Source organism: Neopsephotus bourkii, unplaced genomic scaffold (genome assembly GCF_033783945.1).
Source record: "Neopsephotus bourkii isolate Nb327-2 ecotype Australia unplaced genomic scaffold, CSIRO-AGI_Nbou_v1 NB_1792, whole genome shotgun sequence".
Classification (NCBI taxonomy): domain Eukaryota; kingdom Metazoa; phylum Chordata; class Aves; order Psittaciformes; family Psittacidae; genus Neopsephotus; species Neopsephotus bourkii.
In genome coordinates, this window is record NW_026902266.1 from 9,197,501 (window position 1) to 9,224,929 (window position 27,429).

The 27,429-nt window shown below is 35.4% G+C and overlaps 1 protein-coding gene and 1 long non-coding RNA gene across 19 annotated transcripts in view; one reads left to right on the forward strand and one right to left on the reverse strand.

Annotated features, from left to right (window-relative positions):
* SOX6 (SRY-box transcription factor 6) overlaps positions 1–27,429 on the forward strand; it is a 378,453-nt gene that overhangs the window by 134,492 nt on the left and 216,532 nt on the right. For 11 of the 18 annotated variants that reach the window (XM_061380138.1, XM_061380135.1, XM_061380140.1 and 8 more), the window contains 2 exons: positions 11,315–11,558; positions 25,831–26,041. In XM_061380138.1, the coding sequence (XP_061236122.1) occupies positions 11,319–11,558; positions 25,831–26,041 (451 nt within the window). In that variant the 5' untranslated portion in view covers positions 11,315–11,318. Of the gene's footprint in view, positions 1–7,981; positions 8,036–11,314; positions 11,559–15,882; positions 16,029–25,830; positions 26,042–27,429 lie in introns of those variants that run through there. The other 7 variants (XM_061380126.1, XM_061380131.1, XM_061380127.1 and 4 more) reach the window with 4 other exon arrangements.
* LOC133226503 (uncharacterized) overlaps positions 1–27,429 on the reverse strand; it is a 474,252-nt gene that overhangs the window by 10,005 nt on the left and 436,818 nt on the right. The gene's annotated exons all lie outside the window — the stretch shown is intronic.

A 27,429-nucleotide genomic window follows, 5' to 3' on the forward strand; every position in this document is an offset into this window, starting at 1 on the left:
TGCTTTTGAAATTCATAATAGAGCTCTCAAGAAATATCCATGAGAAAATGAAACTGTTTTTAGGTGTAATAGGCTGCACATATTATGTACTGTTTTGCTTGTCTATTATGAATTATTACCAATAAACACAAGTGGGAAATTGTTACAAAATATAGCCCTGAGCAAAAATTGACACTGGGAAGACAAGACTTCTTTACAAATTCAGATCATACACTTTATCCTTAAAATATAGGAAGAAAATGGGTCAGAGATGAAAACCACAACAGAGCACTGTGTATTTCAATGATAAACTTACTGCATCACAAGTTATAAGAGAATGTTTTAGTATTTTAGCTAAAATAACTTGTGAGGGATTGGATGGAATTTAAATGTGAATGGTAAAAATGTTTTAAATCACTGACAATATTTTAAGATTGCATTTTAGACATTTGGGGTTTTTTACTTTCTAATTATTTGGGGACAGTTTCATTTGTCTTGGACTTTGGTTTGTGTTTATGTTTTTCTTTGTATTTTGATAATTGTGCTTTGTAATGTTCTTTGACACATTTAAAAATGCCAACAGGGAACTTTGAGCACCTGGAAACGTAAAGTAATTCAGAGTCTGGGCACTCTGCACCTTTACCTTTCGAAGTCATTTTGCTGCACGTTTCCTTCTTCTTGTTAGAGATCATATGCTGTATGTCACACTTTTCCATGAAAAAAAAGGACAGTTGAGGATCCTCAGTTATTGCAAATCATTTCTTTCTAACAATTTTGTCGTACTGTGCAGTACTGTAAACCAAAACACAGGCAGAGTTTATAGTTTCCTTTGCGGTTGATGCAGTTTCAGAGTGCTGGGTGCAGACCCTGCACACTGCTTGAGCTCTTTAACCTGAATGATGAAGCAGTAGCAGTTTCACCTGTGAAAATTTCTTTTTAATGTGCTCTGATTCTTTTCAGTGCCAAGTCCAAATACGATAATGGATTCCTTAAAAGTACAAAACTTGCTTTTGGACACTGGTTAATAACAATAATTTTGGGGGGTTTTTGTTTGTTTTACTAAACAACAATGAAAATACTTGTTAAGTAAGTCATACTAAGAATAAGACTATGAATAACAATGTCTTAATTAATATCTTTTTAAAGGCAGTTAAAATCAGTAAACATTTCATCTGTGGATCTTGTGGGAGGACAGGAGGTTCAAAGTCTGGATAGATTGAACTTCAAATTGTTTGCTGTTAATGGCAACTGATTAGCTTAATTAATACAGGAGATAATGTTTTGTTTTACTTTATTTGAATGCTTACACTGCTGCAATTGTTTATCTTTTGTTTTCATATTTTCATGTAGAAGCAAATTAACATTAAGAAGAAAGGACCTCATCTATTCCCCCCCATGAGAACCTGCACAGCCCAAGCAGTGAAGGGCTTTGGGGGAGAAAGAGAGAAGTTGTTGCATTGTTGTTCTTGGCCACATTGCCAGTCAAACTGGGATATTGCTGAAAAAAATCCTGGGTAGCGTCAGCTAGGCATAGTATCCCCTGTAATCTGTTTCTGAACAGGATGCTGCTTCAGACTGCCCTGTGCTTTATAGAAGTAGTAGTTGCATCTCACTGGTAAATGAGGTGGTTCCTGCAGGGGTCTCTAGACACATTTTAGGGTTGCTATTATGCACATATGTAAGGATCATATGATGTAAACCTTAATTCAAAATGAAGAAATATTGTGCACAATGCTGCCTCGTAAAAGCATTTTACGCACTCTAAAAGAAAATCATTCTGTCCTAAATTTGCTTCTTAGCCCCTTGAAACAATGTCACAAGTAAGAATATCAGCTAGGGTGTAGCAATATTCTCATATAGTGGAAAAGAAGGTGCTGTGTTGTATGATACAGGGCAGTGCATGAGAACAAGCATCAATGTCTAAAGCCTGTGAGGAGGTTGTAGCTAGAAAGCCCAGCCTTGCAGAGCTGGACCTGGGTTCCTGGTGATACAAAGCCTCAGACAAGAGGCAGATGGTTTTCTCTGTTATGAGGAACCTGCATCTTTTTCTTAACCTCTTCTGCAACATATTCAAGCAGTCCTTATGGCTGCTTTGTCTGCAAGAGTTAGGATTACTTCTGGCTCTAGAGCAGTTGTGCAGGGTGGAAAAAAGCCACTCATCCCTTACTGCTATTCTTCAACATTTCTTCAGGGAAAAAACAGTGTCAAAGACCCATTCTTGGCTTTGCATATTTTGCTTTTCTTTCTTTTTTTGTAACTCCTCCAGCAGAGGTGAAACTTTAAAGAGTATGTGAAGATGGTGTGCAGTTACGTCAATAAATGTACTTGAACTTCGTGTATGCATTAGTAGTGACTGGAACACTTATGCAGAAAAGGCAGTCCACAACATCACTCAACAATTCAAAGCTTTTCAAAAAGAATGGAGGTTTAGCTTAATTTCTATGAACCAGATGAAAATAATTTTTCAAGTATATATCCCACCTAGGATACTTTAATAGTTTATAGGATGCCCAGAGCTACTGTAGATATAAAACACTATTTCTGGTTATAAGATCTCTGCATCACCAAAATGCAAATTTCACCCCTGAATAGGCTACTTGCTGAATAACCGGAAGAAATAAATGATGAAAATAGTAGTTCTCATGTATTCAGATTACCCCCTTCAAAGATTTTCCTCAGATTTTTAATACCCAGAAAGTCCCAGCTCTGAGGCAGCCTGCAGTTTGAACTTCATTTTTGGTTCTTAGAGTGAAGTAATTTAAATAAACAAACAAAAGTGGCACGTCATGCGTACATACATGCCAAAGTACACCATGTGCCAGTTAGAATTAATTTTCATGAGTCCTCACATATATGAATTTAGAATAACAAGAGTGCAGATACATATGTTTGTCCCAGCATCTCTGATGACACTTGTTGTACTTTAAATGTGTACAAGTAACATCCCTGCGTGGTTCTGACCTGTGTTTATTTTTAGCATTTCATTAATCACTTTCTTTAGCTGTTTTTCCTTAATGAAAGGCACATAAATCTTATTGTTAAATAACACTAGGATATTTGGTAGTAAAAATAAAATCTTTTTTTTTTTTTTTTTTTTGTAATAGCCATATGGATGTGTTAACTCTTTGGAGAAATTTAGATGTGATATTTTTGTTATGTCTTGTTTTCCTCCTGGTAATTATGTTGGCACTTTTCTGATCCCTAGTTGTGCATAATTACAATGGAAGGTGACACTTTGATTGTCTTCAGTTGGAGAAACAAGTAATTTTATATTCACCAAGCTGTCAGGTAACACTACCTCACAGTACTAAGAGCTTCTGGCAATGTTGTTTGGCACCTATGTTTAAGTGCTTTGATGCTTGTGTAACCTCTATGGAATCAGAACTATTTTCCCTGCTAGAAATGTTTTTAAGCCTGCAGTATAAGGTTTTTTATTAAAAAGACTGTCCGTAAGTGAGCTGCAGAGGCACTATTTCATGTTACGTGGAGGTACTAATTAGGTGGTTTAGTGCAATTGGCTACAGGTGAGCCTGAAATTGATAGACCTTTTTGCTCTCTACTGAGGTGCTCTATCTAACTTAGAAATGAAAATGAAAAATATGGAGAAGAGGGAGGAGAACAAGGAAGGAAGGGAGAGAAACTGACTTAAGATAAAATATTTCTGCTCTGAAATAGGTGGTGCAGAGAAACGGCTCATGACCTCTGTTTTTATACCTGTAGGACTGAAAATAAACTTTTGAACTCATTACATGTAATCTTATATTTATAGCAACCATTGTTTTTAAATTTGATTGTTAATGATGGCTTTTATTTTTATTGTATATTCTATTACTTGCTGCCTGAAAAAACAAATCCTAATAAGTTGCTGATGGATAAGTTCTTGGCAAGCTCACTCTTGTTCCCATAGTTATTGGTGAAGATAGCTGGAAGTCAGTACTGCCTTTTTTCCTTTTTCTTTTTCCAACAGTAAGAAATTGGATATCCAGAAGCACATGGTGTAGTCATAGGACTTTAAAGGCAGTCATCACTGAGAAGCTGATACGAACCAATTAAAAAGAGGTGGTTACGTGATGTAACATTATCAGGAGAAACAATTCATGAGTCAAAGCATTCCAGGGCATATGAGCTCCAGTCCAAAGAACAGTCTCAAGCTGTTTAAATAAAGTGACAGCAATATTGTCAGCTAAATATAAACTATAGAAAATATTAACTACAGTGACTGAAGATGAGCACATCCCAGGTGCTACATGACTATTCTTTCACTGCCCTTTACTGCATTCAGAGTGCATTCACCTTAGGCATTTTCAGTGAAATTTCCTGGTAGTGAATAAAGATAATAGAACATTTAACCTACTAGAAAGGTAAGCTGTATTTTTGGCATTTTATGAATCCAGCTAAACAGTTTGGATTTTCACTGAAAAGTCGCCAGGGGCTGAGAGGCTGTTTTGCTGCATCCATTTTAATGTTTTCGACAGCTAGATAAATAGGCAGGAACTCATGCCTCACCATCATAGTTTACTGTGGCTGCATGGCTGAGAAGGTCATTATGATGGCAGAACGTAAGAGAAGGGCTTTCACCAAAAGTTCCAAGGAGCTGTTTAGCCCTCACATTGCTTGATTAGAGATTAAAAGAAATACCATAACAAGTATTGCAAACCCTCTGAGCTTTGAGGGAGTCTGAATCTTAAGTCAAACTTTGTGATTTAGATTCATATCTGTTAGCAGAAGTGTGATTTGTGTGTATTGGAAAAACAAATGCAAGAAAATCTGAGTGTGTATCTTGGAAGCAGTGGGTGTATTGCTTAGCTCGATGCTTATTTCAGCTAGAGCTTTGGATGCTCAGTTAACATTATAGCTGTCATTTCTTGAATCATATTTGCTTCCTCCCCCCCCCACCCCTTTATTTCAAAGGTGATTTTTGCAACTACCATAAACTCTCTAATCTGACAGAGCTGCTTACGATCCATATGTATCTAATTCTTGTAGTGTTCCTGCAAAACGAAGCCAAGGAACAGCTTGAGGGAGTTGAACTGATTGGCCTAAGGCCTTGTTGTGACTAAGAGCCAAAGCCAGGAACAAAAACTGGGAGATTTTCTCCCATCACTGCCTTGTCAGTTTATACAGGTCTTGCGCACAGGGATTTGTGTTGGGGTGTGGGGCCTCAGGAGAATGGAATCTGTTACTAAGTGTTCATTTGTGTTACTAAGGCTCTTTAAAAACAGATATGACAGTTCATAATTTTAGGAAATAACTGTTTATTCTAAATGGCAAACAGATTAAGGCATTAGATTTACAATGAATTACATTACTGAGTTCTGCCTACATAACATTGTTTTATGTGGAAGAGCTGTAAACCATTTTGGTTATTGACAAAGCGTTTTCATTTTTCTTGAAGGCTATCTGAACACTACTGTAACTGATATCTTTATATAGCAAAAATAAAGACCAGTTTTCCTGAATGTTTAAACCATGTTAAACTGATTTGCAGCTAGAAATAAATAAGTTGTTCCGGTAAATTCTGTGCTGCTGTGTCGGTGTACCCTGTTCTGCATCAGGCCTGTACTGGCATAGGCAAACTCACACTGCAAAATAGATTGCATAAAGGATGCTCTTGAGTTTCAGAAGGGGCTTGAGGATCCATGAAAGACACAGGGCCACCAAGTGATGATGTGTGCCACAGGTATGAAAGAGGAGGATACTGTGGGCAGTGTGAGCAAAAAAGAGTATCCAGTGCCATTAATTTATCCCAAAGCTGAGTGCTGATTTGTAAGTGACAGTCCTGTAAGTCATGCTTAATATTATGGGAGGAGTATACATATTTGTTGCTCTTTTAGAAGGCGAGGAAGGATAAGATGATGTGGCTGAGTTTTATTTTTCACGAACACCAGGTTAGCATAAAAGTTTAGAAGGAATATTTAAATGATTATGAGTGCTACTGAAAATGGTTTCTTTTAATTTGTTTAGTTCTGGAGTCACCAGAGCACTTAGACATGTGCTTAACTTTTTGAAACTGAATAGTCCAATTTGAAATTAGTGGACTGCTTGCGTACTTACAGTTAATCAGGTACTTAAGTACTTTAATCTGGCACTTTGGGGGAAAGGAATTGAGACTGTTCATAAAAGCTCTGTAAGCGAATATATTTGTAATCTAATCTGATTCCAATCTACTGTTGGAGCTGTACACCTGGTTTATGTCTATACTGTAGTCACTAAAGAGGATGAATTAGTCCATCTGAGTACCACACTACTGTAGTTGGAGTGCTGTCAGAAATGAGCTTGTTTAAAATTAGTTTGGATATCTCAGCATTACAAAGCAATCATTTATATGCCTGCAGTGTAGACATGCCTTTAGGTTTATGAATGCTTTGCTAGGGTGGAGCAGAACAGAACAGAACAGAAGCTCCAGCCAAATACAAGTCTACTTTGTCATGTATCTCATTTTTATTCCTTAGTTAATACGTTTTTAAAATAGTGTCAGGCTATCACATTGTTGTTTTCTGTGTTAATACTTTGTGGCTTGATTCTGAAATGTCTATCAGCTACAAATCCAGGTCTAGCCGCAATTTCCACCATAACATTTCATTTGAGCAGTCAGCAGGGTGGAAGATTTTAGGCTTTGGAAGTCTTTAATTTCATCTAATTGTTTTGAAAAAGAAGATGGACATTGTTTGAAGAATTTGAGACTGTAGAAGAACCTTAGACAAGAAAAAACCCAACCCCCCGAAGTATTATTATTTGTGTTAAGAAGGGTGTAACACAGACTGTCTGTAGGAAAAAAGGAGAACTTTTCTTGAGAATCTTATTGGCAGTCTTCATTACAGCAGAGAGAATTTCTTCTCTGGATTAAAATAAAAAATTGTGGCAGATATATAACACATGGAACTGTTTGGGACTGTCATTTTATGTAGTTAAAAAACCCTTAGCAGTTCAATTTTAGCTTTATAACCTTGGTATCAAGACTGACTGAAGTTGGGGTTCAGTTCCTCAGCTTTGCTGAGGTTTTGATAAATGATCCCACCCTCTTTCTGTCTTCAATTCAAAACGAGAATTTATTCTAGGTCTGGAAAATCCAAATCAAGGTTTATGTAATTTTTGAAGTTGAGTAAGTGATAGGACTTAAGATAGTTAGGGCTCTTTGCAAATATTTTTTTCGTTCCCATTAGGTGTATTTTCCACCTTTCGTGATTGCTGTGTTCAGCTAATCTGTCAATTTAACCAAAGCAACAATTTCACAATGCAGTTTTCTTTCTGATTGTGTGCTGTGTAATCAATATACTGATATAATGTGAGTGTAATTTCCTCTCTTATTTTATCTCCACTGCACAGTATTATAAATAAACAGCTAAAAAAGAAAAAAGAAAGAAAAGCACCAAACAAATCTGTTGCATCTTCTTTTAAGATTGTACCACTGTAGACACTTGTTCTAGTAAAGTAGAATTGGACCCACTTGATTGCATTTAAATTTTTCATGCTTCAGCAGTTTGTCTGGGAGCACAGTAAAGAAAACCCCCCGAGCGAGGATAGTTTAGAATAATAGAACTTGATTTTGTGTATTATAGCGGCACCATTTGCGCTGCTGTAGTTAGGGTTGTGTCAGCACTTCCATTATAAACCCCTGTTTGCAGGGGTTATAACTAGGGAGATATTTTTTATCAGAAACTTTTTTTAAAATCATTTGAGTGAATTTAATAGATAATAGAAAAAAATTATAATGGAAATTAGGAAATTTCTGATACCTTTTACAAGCCTTATTTATCATGAATATTGACTATACCCCTCCTCACCCCCTTGCCCCATAGGGATTTAGCAAATGCCTTTTGAAGATTTTAAATGTAAAATTGGGAAGTTATTATAGCTTAAAATTTGACTGCTATTCATACTCATAGTTTAGCATTAAAGCATTTTAACACTACAACCTGTTCTATTGTTTAATGTTATCATAAACATAAACTACTCAAACAGGGCAGATTTTTCTCCCTTTGAATTTGATGCGACACTGGAGCAATCTCTGCCTTTGGACTTGGTGGAGTTCTGTGTACAGAATTCTTCCATTTAAGTAAGCAAAACCTAACACGTAACAAGTGAAAAAACCCATCATGTAGTAATTGACTGGTTAACACACAGTCCCGGAGTTTATATTTACTTTGTTTTTGCTAATTATAAACCCAGGCATAATCAATATTTGGTGCATAAACTGGCACCCTCAGACAACATGTACACACGAGGTATGTTGACTGAGTTAATGATTGTGCTGGGAAAAAAAGATGGGGGCCTTCATCTAGCAGGGTCCTACCTCTCTGTCCCTTTTTACCGCAATGTTTAAAATGTAGCAACCAGAAACCTAAAAAGTACCATCAAATGCTGACCTCTGACCGTAATTAATGCACTAAACTTTGCAATTTTTGCAAAGGCTTATGGGAAAATAGAAATGAAACACACCCCTAAAACTTATGTCATGATGAGAGCAAGTACCCTGGGACATCTGCCTGCTCCTGCTTTCTTTTCAGGCTGCAGGACTATAGGTAGCTGAGTAAAGTACAGTATGAAAATGTGTTTGACTATAATGCAGCAGTGAAGGAAAGACATAAGAGGAGCTAGAAAACATTTGAATTCTGTGCTCAATCTAATTTCTTAGTGTTCAGAAACTTGCTGGCATGGCTTGAGATTATTAGTGAATGTGATTTTGTCAATACACTTTTATTTTTAAGGTTAACAGAGACCCCTTTTCTCTATGTAATAAACTTAAAATCCAGAACATGAATAGAGATTTTTATTTAAATACATTTAAAATATCATGAATAAGGGGAAAGTATATTAGTGTACATAGCAAAGAAAAAAATGTTTCCTCTCTAGCGCATTATCAGTAGATAGCTTCACTGAATGGTCACTTGAGGAAATACCAAAAGCCTGTTTATGAAATAGAGGTGAAGCCTTTCTAGACTAATCATATTCAGCATGTAATTTCTAAACTTCAGTCTGAATTTTGATTTTCAATTAACATTCCCAATTTGAAGATAATTTTCTATTTAATGTAATTGCAGGAAATAATTTATTGGCTGATTAAGACTGAGGGCCCAGCCTTCCTTAAGAAAACAGTCCCTAACAAACCAGCCTTTAAAGCCAACTCGTAGCTTTGGACAGATTCAGCCTATTTTTGCAGCTGCAGAGTTGTGTTTAATTAGGATTGTGCACTATTATTCATTGGTGCAGTTTGTAGTTGAAATTGTTCTTAAGAGACATTTTCATTTCTAGTTTTGTGTCATGACTAATTTATGGTGAAGAAACAGCCATAGCTATTGCTTTTCACAGAAGCTCTTTCAGTTTGAAAGAGGAATAAGATCTGTTGAGAAGGTGAAAGAAAGGAAAATCCTTTATTGTGACTTTCAGTTTTCATTACTGGTTTTCAGATTGCATAAAGTGTTGACTTATATTTTCATGTGAGTGATTATATTAACATGACTATTTTAATGAGAAAGGGAAAAGTAAACCTTTTATTTTATCTTGGCTCATAGTAATTATGAACCAGAACCTTTTGAAGTACGTACAATAATGCTGGTTGCTGAACTCTTGACATATTTTCTGTAGCATCAACACATATTCTTTAGTGTAGTAAGAATGCAATATACGGTTTAAATTTTTCAGTTCTGCTTATTGCCAGCACTGATATTAGACTCCCACTGACACTTAGGCTTCCCTAAAGAAAACACAAACCTTTTTTTCCCTACCAGTATCGAGTTTAAGAGGCAGGATTATCTCTATTTACAGAATAGTTATTCTAAATAGGTATCAGTGTTTTAATATGTTTCAAAGCACTTCAAAGCTTGTAATACTTTCATATTGAACTGTACATAATTAGATTAGTTGATCTTATATTAATTTTTTTTTCACTGTAGGATACTAAATCTGAACTCCCTCATTAATTGTGAGAAATTTAGCATTAGCTGTTAAATTCTATGTGAAACACAGGCTGCTACATAAAAACTAATGTTTAAATTGGAATTAACTTAATTATTTTTCTTTGCACTTGATATTTCTTTCACTGTAATATTCATGAAAGCATGTGACAGATTTGTAAATTTAACTGTTAGTCTCAGATTTCCAGACCCTTTAATCAGTATTTATTTGTCTGTAGAAACAGTACTAGCAAGTTAATGATTTGCTAATTTGAAAAATGCTCATGTGGTTTCCTATGTTAACTGATTTGTGCATTTTTAAAGAAATGGTATGAAATCAATTATTGTTAAAAAGCAATTAAGGTGGAGATCTTATTCCTTAGTTTCTCAGCAATTTCAGTGTCAAGGATATTCTAAAATCACTAAAACCTAGGAAAATAGCTAATATATTTTAGCTGTCTTCTTTCAGGTTTATTAATGATTGTTTTAACAGTTGCAGTTAATCTTATTAGAAATTTTAAACAAAGTGTTTTCAGATTTTGAGTGGAAGTCAGTTATATTTTCATCTAAGTGCAGAAACTGTGGTGAAAGCTGTGTTTGCATATGAGATGGTAGTAAGAGGCCATTATTAGAAAAAGAGATTTAACATAAATCAGTGCATTTATTCGTCACACTTTTAAGTCATTTAAAGTAATTTGTTCAGCTATATCCTGTACTCAATGTCTAATATGAAATGAAATATAATTATTTTAGATTTTTAGTTCAAGCTGTAAAAGATTACTCAGATATTATCCATCCATACAATAATCTATTCCATTTTAGAACACTTTTCATATGAACGTCTCAAAACACTTTCTAAAAGGTCAAACTGGGTAAAATTTTAAACAGGTTAAGAGCAGATACAGCTTTAAAAAAAAAAAGCAAAAGGACTTATTTAGCAGATTTTGAAATAGATTTAAAAATGTGTAGAAACATCTTCTGCTTGCAAGGAATGCTATTAAGAAAGCATGACGGACCCTTTTCTCTAAGTGTTTGCTTGTAATCTTCAGATTACTCATGGGAGTAAGAGTTTACAGATTTGAGATTTGAACTCTTATATAAAATCAACATGAAAATACCAATAAAGTACATTTACATTACATCTTATGGCTGGAGAAAATCATATTGTTTGACAAATGTAAATGAATAGAATGGCATCATATAACTTAACCCTAACGTTGACTTGGCATCAGTGAGCACATTATCTCTTTTTTTTTTGATCCAGATCCCCAAACCCATAGTTTTGAAAGTATTATTGTTGACTGCATATGATTCATTTTTAAGTGTTGTAAGCACGTGAGGTGTGTTTACAGGACTGTTTTGACTGTTTTGAACTTTTTTTGTTGTTTGTTTTTTTTTTCAACACCGATGTTTTCATTTTGTCTGTTTTTCTTGTTTTGTAGAAGAATGTCTTCCAAGCAGGCTACCTCTCCGTTTGCATGTGCAGCTGATGGAGAGGAAACAATGACCCAGGACTTAGCATCATGTGACAAGGAAGAGGGAAACAATGATCAGCATGCGACCTCTCATCTGCCTCTACATAATGTAATGCACAACAAACCTCACTCTGAGGAGCTACCAACTCTGGTCACGACCATTCAGCAAGATCCTGAGTGGGATGGAGTACTCTCAGCCCAACACAGAATGGTGAGTTTCACAGTTCTCACAGTGGCTTTCTAACTTAGTACAGTAAAAGACTGTTCAATTCCATTTGGAAATACATGTTCAGTACAATCCTGTATGGCTGTAAAGCTTTTTAAATGTTAAAGTGTCAGTGTTGGTAATAGATCAACATCAATATGGTGTAATTGTAAATTACAATTGCATAATTAAGTATACAGGTCTATATGAATGAGGTCATTTGATGAGTTCACCTTTGGAAAGGAAATGTATCTATTCATCATGTTTTTGTTCATACCTTAATTTATGTCATAACCTTTTTAGCTCATATATTCAAGCATTAATTTCTGACAGGAGGATGTAGCTCACAACTGTTTGTCATCTGCAAAGTGTTGTGCTGAAGGAAAAAGCTTTAATGTATTTTTTCACTTGTTTTGGAAATGGAACCAACCAACTCTAGAATATTATAGCTTCACACTACAACAAAGCAGCTGGAATTTTAGGTGACACATCCTGCTGTATTTATAGGAAATTACAACTTTTTGTGAAGGGAAAAAGTATTTATGAGTAACTATGTCATGCTCTTCTGCTCTAGATCACCAGTTTGCATATGGGTGATGTTAGCAATGATCAGAATTATCATCTGTGTTCTCTTCAGTAGCCTAAATTATTTTACAGTTTTAATTCTGTCTCTTCATCCCAAACCTCTTCAATAAATGGACAGACTGAATGAAGACTAAATGGGCATGACATCTCAGTCGATTTATTTTCCTTGTATGTGTTCCTCAAACAGAATTAAGGTACGTGGAGCAGCCAGGTGTTCTTTAAATTTAGAACATAGTAATTCCAGAGTCTCCATAAAATGACTTTCACGGATACTAAATTCACACAGTTAGTTTAAAAAGAATACCCTGTGTTTTAATAAAATTTCTTCTGTGTTTTTATTAAATGTCTATGAGCAGGTTTTTTTGAGCAAGTCTTTATTTTTCTTTTTGAGCATGATTTTTTTTTTGACAACGCTAGCAACAATGAACTTATTTTAAATTTGGCTAGAAATAATAATTCTAATTCATTAATCAACATGGATACTAGATTCTTCATACATATTGTGAAGCCTTGAATTAATTAAATAATATCACTACAATAATATCTATTTTCTTAAGATAGTGTTTAGGATTTTTTTTTCTTTCTAAAATCCAATTGATTAAAAAGATCAAACCAAACCAGAAAGATGAAGATGCTAACTATTCTGTAATGCACAATTTAAGCCAATGCATAACTTTCTGTCAGGCCTAAAGTATTGCTGGGTGTTTGGGCAGCTGCCATGAAGAAGGCAAGATTTCAGCTGTAAAAATGGCTAGTAATTTGGCAAAGTAGGTTGTAAGTTGTACATATGATTGCTATGCAGAATTCTCAGATGGACACTCGTTTTGGATGGAGAGTCACTCTTCTGCGTAAATCATGCGATAAGCACATCAGGATAATTTTAACTTCTGTGTTATCAGGATGACAAATGGGATGCAGACTAGGAAAGGATTGATCAAGTTTGTTGATGGAAAAAATAAATCTGTGAATTCTTCAGCTACTTTCCTGTTCATTCAGAGGGGCATGTGCGCTCTGGGAATTTCAGTCTCAGGACATCAATAACATTGATAACATGACTCTGTGTTCTAGAAAGAAACTTCTAACTTCTGAGAGTCCACCAAAGCATTTGGTTTTGGTACAGGCTGTTGCTTGGACGTGAGCATTAAGGCCATGGACATTAAGCCAAAATGATAGACCCTCTTGTAGTATGATCAGTTGTACTCACTTGTATTGCTCTGAAGTGGTTTTACATTTACTGCAACAGGGTGCAATCTCTATTTTCTCTTTTAATGCTGCACTATCATGTCAACACTAGCAGTACCTCTGGACAGGCATTAATCAATACCCAGCTTCTCATATTTCAGAACAGGTGCATAAACTTTGCTTGAGTGACTTAGCACTCTGTTTTTCTCTCTCCTTTTTCCAGTAAATATTCCCTCATATACGTAAACAAATGTCCTGAAAATCATTAGGAAACTCCACAGTTCCTTTGGATTAAATCTAGTGGTGGGTGTTTGTCATCCTTATTTATGTAGCTCTCAGCTAAATCAAAGAGATTTATTTATTTATTTATTAATACACGCCCCACCCCCACCACCCCCCCCCCCAGCTCTAAGCTGGGTATAGTTTACAAAACTTGGCTAGAAATGAAAACTGAAGTTCCAAAGCATACTGTTTGGTTGAACTCAAAAGAGGCTTAAAATGTGCAGAGCAAGGCCCAGTGTATTTACAGTTTAGGCGCATTAGATGACTAGTTAGATCACAACAGTGAAGTAGTGACAATCTTTTTTTCTCCTTGAGGGACTGTCATTTAGGGTAACTTGTTTGATCATTTTTTCTTCCTTACTTACGTCCTTAATGAGCAAACCTTTAAGCTGTTATTAATTGCATGGAGTTTTCTCTGAAACACCTCAATCTCCAAGCAGCCATCAATATTACTAAGAAAGAATTCAGAGGCACCTGCAATTTTCCTGATGAAGGCAATTTTGTACTCCTTTAAGGGAGGATAGGAGTTTCTTTCCAGAAAGACAAATTCCAGAAGGTGGGTTGGGCAAATTTGAGATAGGTACTGTGGTAGTGACTGCTTTTCTACTTAATAAAATCAAATTCCCAGAGGGTAAGCACTTTCTGACCTTTCCCAGATGAATCCTTTCAAAGCAGATTTGAAGAAGCACCTGCTCATACTATTTACACTGAAAGTAATGCTGTCATTAAAATGCATCAATAATGTGTATTGTCTGGTTATAAGATAGTAAATTGAAAGAATGCTGTGTCAACATATGGAGAGGAAAAAAATTCTCTTTTATATGGTATCTAATTAAGGGTACAATCCTGCATTCTTTGTGCCCCTAAAACTACTAAGCAGTTCCCTGGAATTTGTGAGAGCACACACTATGCATCGTAACATAGTGCAAGGGCTGTACAGATCTTAAGTGAAAAAAAGAATCCTGTAGGAGGGCAATTAAACTGAAAAAAAAAATGGAGTTTTTTTCCTAACATTTATGGTATGCAGCACTTTCTGTAATGTAAGATACCTTGAAACTACATTGTGTATTATCATAAAAAAACCCACACTGGCAAAAAATGTTTTCAAACTTTCACTCCCTTTGATATCAGGCATTGCTTTCCACCGAGTCCTTTGTGTATTCTGAATGTCTGGAAGCCAAAATATTTTGTTTTAACTCCCACTCTATAGTATTTCCCAGCTGTGTACTTATATGGTGTAATAAAAGGATTTAACAAATGGGAAATAGCAGCTGCATTTGGAAATTCCCTTTGTGCTCCCTTTTCATTTGACAGATTCAGCAATGTATAACAACTGTAACATCAGACCTGTAATGACTTACACTGAGTATTGTATCACCAGCCAATTTGATGTTACAGTGGGGAGAAGATAAAACAACCAAAAGATTTATGTAATTTCATATTGCTGAGCTGAAACAATTATATGTATACTTCTAACTGTAATTTAATATAAAAATACCTGGACATATGGGTATTTATTGCTGCCTACAGTCCTACTAGAAAATAAAATTGATTTTAGACCAAGGATATACCTGTTTGCTGCAGTAAACTGCAAGGGAGAGGGTAAAGTGGTAGTAAGATAATGAGGAAAGTATCCTGATTTCCCTCATGGACTGTAGGTAGCAGGCAAGAGATAAGAGGAAAATTTTTAGTTTGTGTCCAAAACCTGTCTCTCCTGGGGCAGCAGACAGAGAGGATAAGGGGGAAAGTCAATAATATTTACTTCTGCTAAATTAAATAGTAACTGAATTGTTATATCCCAATAACATATTTACTAGTGGGGAATATGGAGAATCATATTGTTTGTTGGGGAACCAGGATGGTCCCCACCTTCATACAGAGCCTCACACATCTTGTGAGGTAAATTTTGAAGACTTTTCTTTTTTTTATTGCTCTGAAGTGTCAGGAGAAAGCAATGTCAACAAGAGGATACAAAATTAGATGGACAAGTGCCCTGCTCTTCTTTGAGGAATAGGATGGTGATTTCCCATGGCTGTAAGGGCTACTTGTGAGTCTCATGAAAAATGCATTTGAGCAGCTTTAACCTAATGTAATCTGTAATCTTTCTTCAAAATGCAGAATTTCCCCACCCCCACCCAGAAGCTGCAAACTGTTTCCATCACCAACGCCAATGTAACTATCTGGTAACAGGGTTTTGAAAGAACTCACTGGTGCTGTGTTGACATGATGATGTATTGCTGTGAGGGTCACTGTAGTCTTTTTTTTTCCCCAGTGATGTTCCTCACCTGCCCGCTACTGTAGGGGGTATATGGACAGCATGTGTGTGCACAGAATGAGGGCATCCACATCTCTTTGCTCTGCTGTTACTTGGAATGATGCAGTGATAGACTGCTACATGGAACCACAGCAGCAAGTCAAGTCTAAAGGGTGGGTGTTATTTCACTAGGACTGAGGACACCCAGACACATATAAATATACAAATACAAGTTAGTTCCATCCAAATATATGCTTTGTTTCCCTATAATTTCGTAACGTCATTCAGAGACCCCTTGCATTTAGAAATGAAATGTATCTCATTGGATTTTATCTCAAATAGCAACATTGCCATATATTTTATAATTATGTCAAGTCTCTGTCTTTTCTTGACTTCTTGCCAAACAAGTGAAAGGCTTCTTACCTTTTCACTGTGTCTGCCTGTACAGCTCAGCAGTACTGATAGCAAATTTGTATATGCAGCAGGAAAAGTGAAGATCCCTTAATGCCACATGTATCTGTTTCTTTTAAAAGAATTTTAGATCACTAAGTATCAAATTTAACTTTCTATAGCTTTAGCAAAACTGCTTGCATCAGAAAGGCAGAAATAGGTGGCATCCTGAAGGTCATGATATTTCAGTGCTTATTGTCTCTACATAAAACAAGCACAATCCTGTTCCGCCCCCCCCCCCTTCTGCTATTAACTTCTCTCGTTGAAAGTTCTTCCCTTTAAGAAAAATAAACTCAGGTTTTTACAAAAGATCATGGAAAACATTTACGCAAGCTAAGCACTGTGACTTTGTTGTTATATAAATTCATGGCTTCAAATCCTGAAAAGTTATAGGTACAATTATATGTTTTGAAATTTTATATTTAGTTCCTTTATGGGCTGAATATGAGCATATAAAATGCATCAAATATAAATGCCCTAAACTCTAGCAATTCTGTATCTGCTAAATTGTTCACACAGCTGTTATTTACATGTACAAATCTGAGGTTTGTGATGGTCGAAAGCAATTCTACTATGCTTCTGATATTATTTCTGCATGCCAGGTAGTGCATTAGAGTTTTTATCTAACTAAAGAGATAAATACCTTCATATGTAATTGCATGGGTACAAAGTTTTGGCTGAAACTGAAGGGTGTGAAGAAGCAGATGATATCATATTTTTTTTTTCCATAAAATAGACTCCTATGAGAAATATATTGCAGAAGAGATAGAAATAATTTTTTCAAGCACGTTGTTTTGATTCAAAAGCATTCAGGTATGTGCTTAACTTGACTTTATTAGGAGTACCAACAAATACAATTTTAAGCACATGTCTGAATGTTTGAAAGATCAAGAAGCTAGTTTTACTAGCTTTAGCATAAAGAGATGTTTATGTTTCATATTAAAAATAATAAAAAAACCTCCCCAGAAATGTGCAGGATAATGAGCTTAATGGAAGTGGTGAAATACAAAATTGACTTTATTTGAAGAAGACTCAAATAATTGTTCTTTTTGTCATTGCTACTGTATTTCTATTATATTCATTTTGACACTGTACAATTTTTTTTTCAAACGCGCAGTCTTTTTTAAACCTTCCCCTATATTCTAGGGTGATCTGTGTTTAAATAGAGTTAATCACCTGAATTATTTGCAAAAGACTTGTAGTTTTTGTTCATCTAAACCTGTAGTAAATTTATTCTTCTGTTATTTTAACATTTCCTATTTTTTATAAAGCAATTTTTGAAAAGTTTTTAGCTCACTTCTGTATGTTGACATACAATTTCTAAAAAGTAGAAGCATTAACATGCTCTAAATTGTTTTTTTTTGTTGTTTTGTTTTGTTTTTTTTCTTGGGCAAGCAGGAATCAGGTATGCATACTGATTAACACACTCCAGTCATTAACATGTGATTATGTGGGCTGCATATTGAGCACCTGCCAAAAGATAAAATCCAGCACTTTACTACATCTGCACAAGGACTTTTTGCATTTCTTTTGTACTTTGACAGCTCAAGAAAAAACAGACTTTGATATCTTTGTTCAGCATAATAAAACTGTGTACATAAAATATCTTCATGGAGGAAAGAAAGGTACTACATATATTTATTTTAAACTTTGAGGCCACGAAAATTTTAGAGACTCAGACTTACACAGCACCAAGTGTAACATGAATCTGTTAATGTACTGTATCACTGACATTCATATACAGTTTATAACATTCCTGCAAGTTTATAAGGATTATCTGTTCTGGGATTCAGCCAATGTTATTGTAATTCACAACAGTTTTATGTGATACCTTTATGTCTCATAAATGTCTTGTTTTTATTTCAATCTTCCAAATGTTTCATCAGTGTTTACCTTAAAGAAATACCACTGCTGTATGCGGCAGGCTGGTTTCCTGCAGGCATTCCTTTGCAAATGCTAAAAGGGAAACATAAAGCATGTAATACATGTCATATAACTATATACAGAGAAGGATTTCTATGTGCATCTGATATTGCTAAAAACATAAATATGAATTTTATTTTGATATTTACAGTCAATCTAGTTATAGGTCAGACAGCTAAGATGACCTAATAGGAGGAAGTTGGATATATGCAAAATGGTCTGGAGTATCCAAGTCGCACAATCCTTGTTTTATTTGGCAGCTTCTGAGAAGCATACATTACAAAATATGTCTTTATTTACCCAAAAGGCAAACAGTTCTAATCAGCTGGGACTGATCACAATGCATCTTCTGTTTCAGTTTAGATGAAGATGTAAGCCTAAATACTCATTCTGTAAAGGGTGGTGCATTACTTTTTCTTAGTAAGAGCATTTAATGAAAGTCCAGGGCATAAAGTCTCAGTGTTGTGATTTATTACCAAACCTAAACACTGGATGTTAGGACATATGTTATTTGCATAATTAAGGAGATTCTTAGCTTTTAACTCTTACAAAAGCATACATGAGTTTGTGCATATCATTTGTGGGTGAGTTGGTTGCTATATAGAAGTGATTGGTCATTGTATTTAAGAATTTTGAGGTCATATTTCAGTTCTATTTGCAATAGAGAAAAATGCCTGCCAATTTTTTTCACAGATTTGCTCATTTGTAAAGAAAAGGGTTTAAAGCACATAACTGAAATATTGTAACATTCTAAATTCCCTCTACCCAAAAGTTGGTATCCCTGGATTCATTAGGTATGCTCCAACAACTGAGTATGAAGGGATTACTGCAATTAGATGATCATATTTTACATCAAACAACAAGTTCCTGCCTATTCCTTCAAAATATATACCTAGTCTTGCAGTGGCCTATTCATAAGAACATACTAGTATCACATATGCCTTATCTACTTGAAAAAGTCCCTGCCCATAGCAGCAGGGCTAGACTAGATGATCTTTGAAGGTCCCTTCCAACCCAGACTATTCTACGATTCTACATTTTTTTATGTCATCTCATTTTTAAACCCTTGATCTGAAGTTATTTTCCTCTTTTTCTTCTTAATTTTTAATTTTCTTAATTTCTTTATTTCTTGACTTAGAGCTAGTGCTTACTCTGGTATTGTTTCTTCTTGAGTTTTTTATGTGTATAGAAGATGAATTACAAGGTTTTTACAGATTGTATTCAACCTAGACTTTGACACTGAAATCAATGTACGTTTTATCAGAGTAAATGCTGAGTTAAAGACTTGAGGTTTTATTCCATTGCTTGCCATTTGCCCTCCCCCTAGCATAATTTGCTGAGACTTTACGAATTATATTCTCTCAATAGCTCATAGCAATCATTCTCAAGCCTTGGCTTTAAACAAATCTTTTTTAATAAAACTTGTGGGATTTTTAATCGGATGAGAATTGGAAATAATCACTTAGATTTCTAATTTCTCTTAATTCTATTTAATTAAATTCCTCAAAGTGGGAAACCTTATTTAATGTAGTGATTGGAAATGATTTTGTAAACATTTGCTTTCATTATATGTTAACTCCAGACTAGTTCCAAGTGCCAGCATGCCTCTAGTACTTGGAATCAAAACCGCTCTGGATATCCAACTTTCCTGGGGTGTTTACATGTGTCCCATTCAATGCAGAGACAGATAAATATCCTTTTATAACAGAAAAGCCTCATCCACATGGAAATAAGCAATTTAGCTAACACATTTTATGTTAGCAATATTTGCTTTCTACTTCTTCCTGGCCATTCATCCTGTAATTTCAATGGAACTCTTACAGAAGCAGTTTGCTCTTTGGCTATTGAGTAGGACTGCAGTCGTTAACTTTCAATCAAAGTTGATGGTAGTTATTCTTAAATTGGTAACTAAGACTGTGACCCTGATTTTGTACAGCCCACATTTTCAGTTCCTGAGTTTTCCTTTTTTCCCACCTTCAGAGAGCTTCTCTTTTTGAGACAGAATCTGTCTTACCTACATGAAACATAAATGCCACCATAAAGGAACTGTGATGTCTCTTTATTAAGATCTGCAGCTTCATGCACTTCCCCTCTTTAAGGCTTCCTATTTACAGAATGTAATTCATGAGACTGTTGATGTCTCCTTAACCCTTATGAGGATCCCAAAGAGAGAGCTGTCCCGAGCCAGGTCTCCAGACATGACTGTAGAGTCCCCAGACTAAGATGTTACTTCTCAGCCCCCAAATGCAGCCCACATATTTTGTACTTTGTCCATTCAGAACAAGGAGCCAAGGATATTGAATATTGTTTTTAACTTACACTTTCACCAATAAAACCATAATTTTTTGTGTGTTTACCCTATTTTGGAAGTGAAGGAAGTTGACACAAGTTGGCTTATGATTCCATTTTACAGATGTTGATATAATCTTTAGCTTTCCAGTATGAAAAATGCTAGGTCAACTTTCGATACTCTTACTTCACTTGCAGCCATCCTCTCCCATTTATCTTGTTAAAACCAGTGGGACCATGGATGGGAAAATGAACTACTTAAAGAGTAAAGAATCTAAATGCACAAGAAAATAATTTTTTTCACACTAACAAGAAAATTATGATTGTTTGCTCAATCCTTTTCAACAAAACTGTCTAAGGAAGTATAAGGATTTTCCTTCCTTTGGAAACTAAGCAGCTCTCCTTTTGAAGAATTTTACCAACGCAACTTGTGAAATTTAGTGAACGTATACGCTAAAAGATATTTTCTTAGAGTGAGAGGCATGCTGACATATTTATCCAGAATATTTTAATATAGATTTTTAAATAAATCGTCATGGAAAATACCACGTATGTAGTCACAAAGAGTCTCTGTGTTTATTTTTACAAAGCCATTATATGTAATTATTCAGACTTGTTTCTGCCACTACCAAAACTATATTGAGTCATTCACAGCAACTCTAAAAGGAGTGGCCATGGGCCACTTGTTTACACCAAGCAGCCTGGAAAGCTGATGAGACTAAGGACACTGTTGTTGGACCACATATATTCAAAGCAAACTTTGAATTGATTAAAGAAGTTCACTGTCCCTGTAAAATTAAGAGGGTCAAGGATAGACCTAGGAAAGTTTTTATGATATTGCACTGGAAATCTTAATGTTTTCTCACTGGCAAATGAATAGGGGGTTAGGTACAGGTTTTAGGGGTAAGTAAATTTCATGCATGATTTCCTGCATGGCTACCTATCCCTGAGTGAACCATGCATAGTATGTTACTATTCATGCCTTGCTAATTTTGGACATTAACAATCTGTCTTTTGTTCATTTATTTATTTTTTCTCCATTTTGTCCACTTTGTCGTCTAATCCTTGAATTTTAATGGCTATATATAGGTATTAAGTCTGGTACAATAGGGACACTTAGTCAAAACTCTAAGCATTGTCAGTTGAATGATCTGTAATACAATTTTGTCTATGCTAATGGACTGAGAAGGAAATATGTGCATGAAAAATGCCCTTTATTTACCTTGATTTGAAACCCTAGTGTTTCAAAGATAGACTGCTGAATAATAAGCAGGTGGAACAGTGGTCAAGACTGAGTTTCTGCCTTTCGGTGCTGTGCAGTAAGATTTTCTGGTTTAGCCATATCTTCAAATAATACCTTCAAATAAATACCTCTTTAATTTAAACCATTTTTGTATCTGACACAAAGATAAGGCAAAGAAGAAAGCTTAAGATGTAAAATAATCATACATGTTATTCCTTAAGCAGTCAGATTTATGCCTAATTTTGTGCAATAAGCTGTATTCAAATTTTATCATTTGCCAGTTACTAAGGGATAGTCTGGAAATGCCACCATTGTGGTGGGGAAAAATCGTTGTTCAATACCCTTGTGTATTCTGGTATAGGCATAAACAGTTCTACAATTATCCAGTATTAGTGTTTGAGTGGGTGAATACACTTGTAAGTCTAGCAAAGGTATGGTGGGATCCTGAGCAATCTGCACCAGATGGCACTTTGGCTCAAACTGAGACGAAACCCACTACTCGATGTTATCTGTATTAAGCTATACTTGTACCTGACACAAGTAAAATATGCTTCAGGTAGATATAATACTTTGATACTGACACTTTATTAATAAGTTGATTTCTAATATCTTCTATTTCTTTACTATTGAATTAATCTTTATGTAGTTAAGATTAAAAATGTATAGGGTTTACTGTGACTGAATTTCACCTGTGTTGGATGAAGTATGCTTTGTGTTAAAGCTTTTGTCCATAGACTGATTGCTTGCTATTTACCTTATTGTAAGATATTTTCTTTTTTTCCTGCCTTATATGGAAATAACTGAAATCAGGAAGATTAGCACATCTTTAAAAATGTACCTCTCAAAGGGACTATCATGTGTAGAAGAAATTATTTCAGGTTTAGATTTAAAATGCCATCTTACAGAAGAAATGCATGAAAACATGAAAATTCAGGAACGTGTCAGTTGTCTGTACCTACTGGATGCATTTAGACATCGGATTGTTTACAGATATGTTAAGTGAACATTAATATCAGTCAGATTTTCTTGCCCGTTTTCTTATTATTAGAGAAAGTAATGCTGACAAAAGTTGACTTGTGTGAAGGATTGTCATCAGTGCTGATGGATTGCTCAGCTGGAGTTTGCAAAATGAAAAAGTTTTGTTGATCTTGGCTAGGCACTTTACTTGTCTTTACCTCTTCTTCCATGGTTTTGTTTTTTTGCAGTAGCATGAAAAATACCTTTAATAGCATCCTTTCTTTCCTATTTTCAAATCAAATGAACTGGGGCTTCCTTGTTCTGTGAAAGGTAGCATCATAAGACTTCTCAAGGATAGGATCTATTTCATTATTGAAAAAGATCCAGGTTCTTCTTTTCTGACCATGGATTAGTGGCTTTTTTTTGTTCTATGGTAAAGCATGGTGGTACTTTTCCATTGTTGATTCCAGATTTTCAGTGAACATACTTTATGCATTAAACAAGGGGACCAGCAAACATCTTGTGAAGATGATATACCCCTTCTCTGAGACAACACTCCATTGTCCATGTGAGGTCAATATAACCAGTTCATATGGTTGGAATAAAAAAGAAAGCTGCCAACAATAGACACACAGGAGTAAAAATACCTATTCTGGTTACATCGCTATAAAATTCCTTCTGAAGCCTTTTCAGTGTTTCATTTTAGCTACATTTTTATTTGCAGATTATTCACAAATTTATCTAGAATCATAGAATTCATGGGAATTAGTTTTGTTTCTTGTAGATAATTGTACATGCAGCTTATGAGGATTTTTCTAGCTGAGTTCTGCTATTATTAGATAAGGTATTTACACTGGACTGGTCTGCAGTTTTTCCATTTGCCCATTTAATCCCTTGAATGCCTTTCAGTTTGTGCAGTTCTCCTTCTGAATCCTCAGCCACTCTTCTTAAATATTTCTGATTTCAAAAAAAGATGGGGCTCAGAATGTTATCCTTGCTGGGTTTCTCAGAGTGACAATTCAGATCATACACTGCAAACATATTAGCTGCTTAGTGACCCCAATACTATAGCTGTAGGGCCAAACAGAACAAAAATATTAGAGATGCATTTTATTCTTTTATTCCGTGTTTTAGTTACCCACAAAACTGACAACATAAAACACTCCATTATTTGGACAGATTCTCATTCTTGCAAAGGTTGTCATTCTGCCTCCCTTTCATAAATGCACATCATTTGCATGGAGTTTAAACTTGTCTCATCTTAATTGTGGACATTGCATTCTTTTGAAAAGAAAAAGTCTTCTAAAACATAAGTGTGGATGTACTGCTTAATGGAGGCAGGACTTGGAGAGTCTAAGCTGTGAAGGAATGTTGAGCTGGACCATGTATACATACAGACAAGTGAGAGGATAGGTTATCAGAAGGAAGGACATTCAGTCATTTCTACTTGCTCAAAAAATTAGTGTTATCTTCTTGTTTCCAGCCTAAACAATAGATGGAGTGTTCCTTGCTAAGAGCATGAAAAAACTCCTGCATTGAGTCTGATGGATATGATTCATGTACTGTAAGAGGACATTGTTTTCTTGAGAACAAACTCTAAAATTTCTGTTACTCTTGTACTATAGTCTTCAAAGGAGGAAATGCCGTGTTTTATAGTATTAATTATTCATTGAGGAAACATATTACAGAAATTCAAATTTAAAATTTGAAAAATAATAGAAGATGCTTTTTAGTTGATAGATTAGAAGATATTGTTGTCCTTTGTGATTTTTGATTCTTTAATGGATACAAATGAATAGAATGAAAAATTCTATGATATTTGATAGATGAAAAATGAAGGTAAAGTTTTTGTTCCATGTCACCTTTCTTTCTGTTTGCGCTTACAAAACCTCTGTCACTTCTAATGTGTTGATAAGGGTGCTGCCAGTGCTGGGATGCAGTAGTGTCTTCTTCTAGGTTCCTGTCTTAGTGAATAAATACATTTTTAACATCACTAGCAAATTCTGCCTCCTTCTCCAAGGGTAGTAATATTGTTGTGCTGATCATATGCTACTGTGCTTGATGATGATTTGCCACCACCACCTTCTACGTAGTCAACAGCCCTTAGTTACCACACTTGCTCATTGTTAGCGTTGCTCCTTCTGTTACATTGCACAGCTACTGCTTAATCTGTTCAAGAGTGAAGCAAAGATGTATGTCTGATGTTGTCACTGATGGTTAATGTTTTCTAGCCCATCTTTCTTCAGACCTTGTTTCACTTGGGACATTTCTCAGCACAAGTTTCTTCAGTACTCTGCAAATGGATATATTCAACTCATAGAGTAGTAGGCATGTTATTGTTTGTGAGGAATGCTATTGATTTGGAGAGTCATTTTTGATAGAACTGTTAATTTATCTCTTCTTAAATATATTTCCACTATTATTCTTAATGCTTAATTTTGAAGGAAATCTGCTTTATGGCATCAAATAGATATGATGGCATTTCTAGACATACCCTAAACAACTCCCTCCTTTCCCCCCTTTTTTTTCTTAACCCCCTACTTTTAGTGTTCTTGGCCTGGCACTATTAAAAATTAGAATAATAATTTTATAAAGGAAAGTGTGCAAGAAATTCCCATGATTGAGTTTCTGAAGGCAAACTGAAGAATTTGTGCTCTTTTTAGCTGAAAGAGTGAAAGCAAAGCTGGAGCAAAGGTTGCATCTGTGGTTGGGAGAATGAGGAGTCTGAGCCAGAGAAGTTCACAGAGGGCTTGACAGTTGGATGATATCACAAAACTGAGGAGAACTGGCATTACTCACTGCTTTTTGATGCCTTTTTCTTTTTTTTAGCTTATTGCTCCAATACTATTGTTATTTATTGACAAGAGAGATGAGCTTAGATATGAAGTATGATTGTTAGAAACATGGAGAGGACAGGCCTTAAGGAAAAAAGAGCCCCTGCCAAGTGCTAAAACTCAGGAAGTTCAAATCATAATATTCATTTTAGAAACTGGAAGATATATGGAGGCTCATTACTATTACAGACTAATAAATAATGCTCTTAACTCTTACCTGTTTTATATCCTTCTGGCATAAGAGATAGCCTGTTTTCATATTGTATTGTTTCTTTGCAGGAATCAGAGAGTAATAAGTTATGTTCCCTATATTCCTTCCGAAATACCTCTACCTCACCAAACAAACCCGATGACGGAGGTCGTGACCGCAGTGAGCTAATGACCAGTGTTAACTTTGGAACGCCAGAACGCCGCAAAGGAAGCCTTGCAGATGTGGTGGACACACTGAAGCAGAAGAAACTAGAAGAAATGACCAGGACTGAGCAAGAAGGTATGTGCTGGATAAGGCCAGTACAGTTTGCCCACCCCCAAACCCTACACTTTTTATGTCATAAAGAATGTGTTTGGTATCAAGAGCCAGAAAATTGCATAATTGGCAAAGGCTAGGATAAAGTTATTCACAGGTTACCATGGCAATGGTAGTTTGAGGTCCATTAGGGATTTTAGACAAACATGCCAGTTTTTTTGAACTTTCTAAATTGTGCTGGTTGTGTGTAAGTCAAAGCAATAATGTTGGTTTAGGTGAAAACTAAACTCTTGAAAGGTTATGATGAACTCTTAACTGGTTGTAAAATTGTGAGAGATATTCTTCAGTGCTATTTGTTCTTTTTCTTTTAAAAGATAAATGTTTATTTTAAACAATAGGGATGAATATAACATAAACTGGTTGGTTTTGCCTTAGAAATTCTCATCTTTCATCACCTTAATGACCCAGCATCTGTGGCTAGGACAATGGGAAACACTTTCATTGTAAAGAGCACCTAGTTCTGACCTACATATGTTAAAAGAGATAAAAATGAGGACAAATCTTTGAGCTGTAAGGCAATTTACATATTCAGTCCTTATTCAGATATTTTCATCAACTTTGTTAATATTTTAGTCTTGATAGGAACTAAACAGAGGTGCAGAATGAGTTTATCAGTATGTATGTGCACAAGGTTAAGGTCCACTATAAAAATCTCTCCCTATGTCAAGTAGAATGAAGTCTTGGTTGCTTCCGAAGCAACGCCTTCTAGTCTGTGAGCTCATACATGAGTTTGTACCAGGGAAGGTGTGAGAGCAAGAGGCTCTGAAATATATAAACAGGTGTGGAGGCATCTATGTGGATTCTGTTAGTTATTTTACCAGTGTTATTTTGTGGCATTAAAAATAACCCAGGAAGTATATATGTAACATAGTGGAACCATAACACAGTAGAACTTTGTGATTACTTCTTTCTTTGAAATATGAATGAGTGCAGAATGATTTTACCTCCTCAATTTCATGGTACGGTAATAGTCCACTTTAAGTGGTGCACTTTAGGATCCCTCGGCTCCATGTAGCAATGTAGCCAAGGGATGCATTTCAGCTAAAATAGATGCTGATACAATAATATGCTTAAATATGTGATAAAATCATGTAGGGATGGAAGCAGGCTTTAGAATTTCTTGGCATAATTGTTAAATGCCAGCACATAGATAAATGTGTTCTATAGGTGTCCTTTCTGAAGCTGGTGAAACATCTCTAAAGGGAGAATGTCCCAGATTCTTTACTACCATCTGTCTGTTTTCAGCTGTAAAGATCACTCTTTTAAAAATTGCTTTCTTAGATTTGGTGGTTAGACTAGGAAAACTATTTTAAATGTTACTTTGGCAAAGTTGATTTTTACAGTCAGTAACA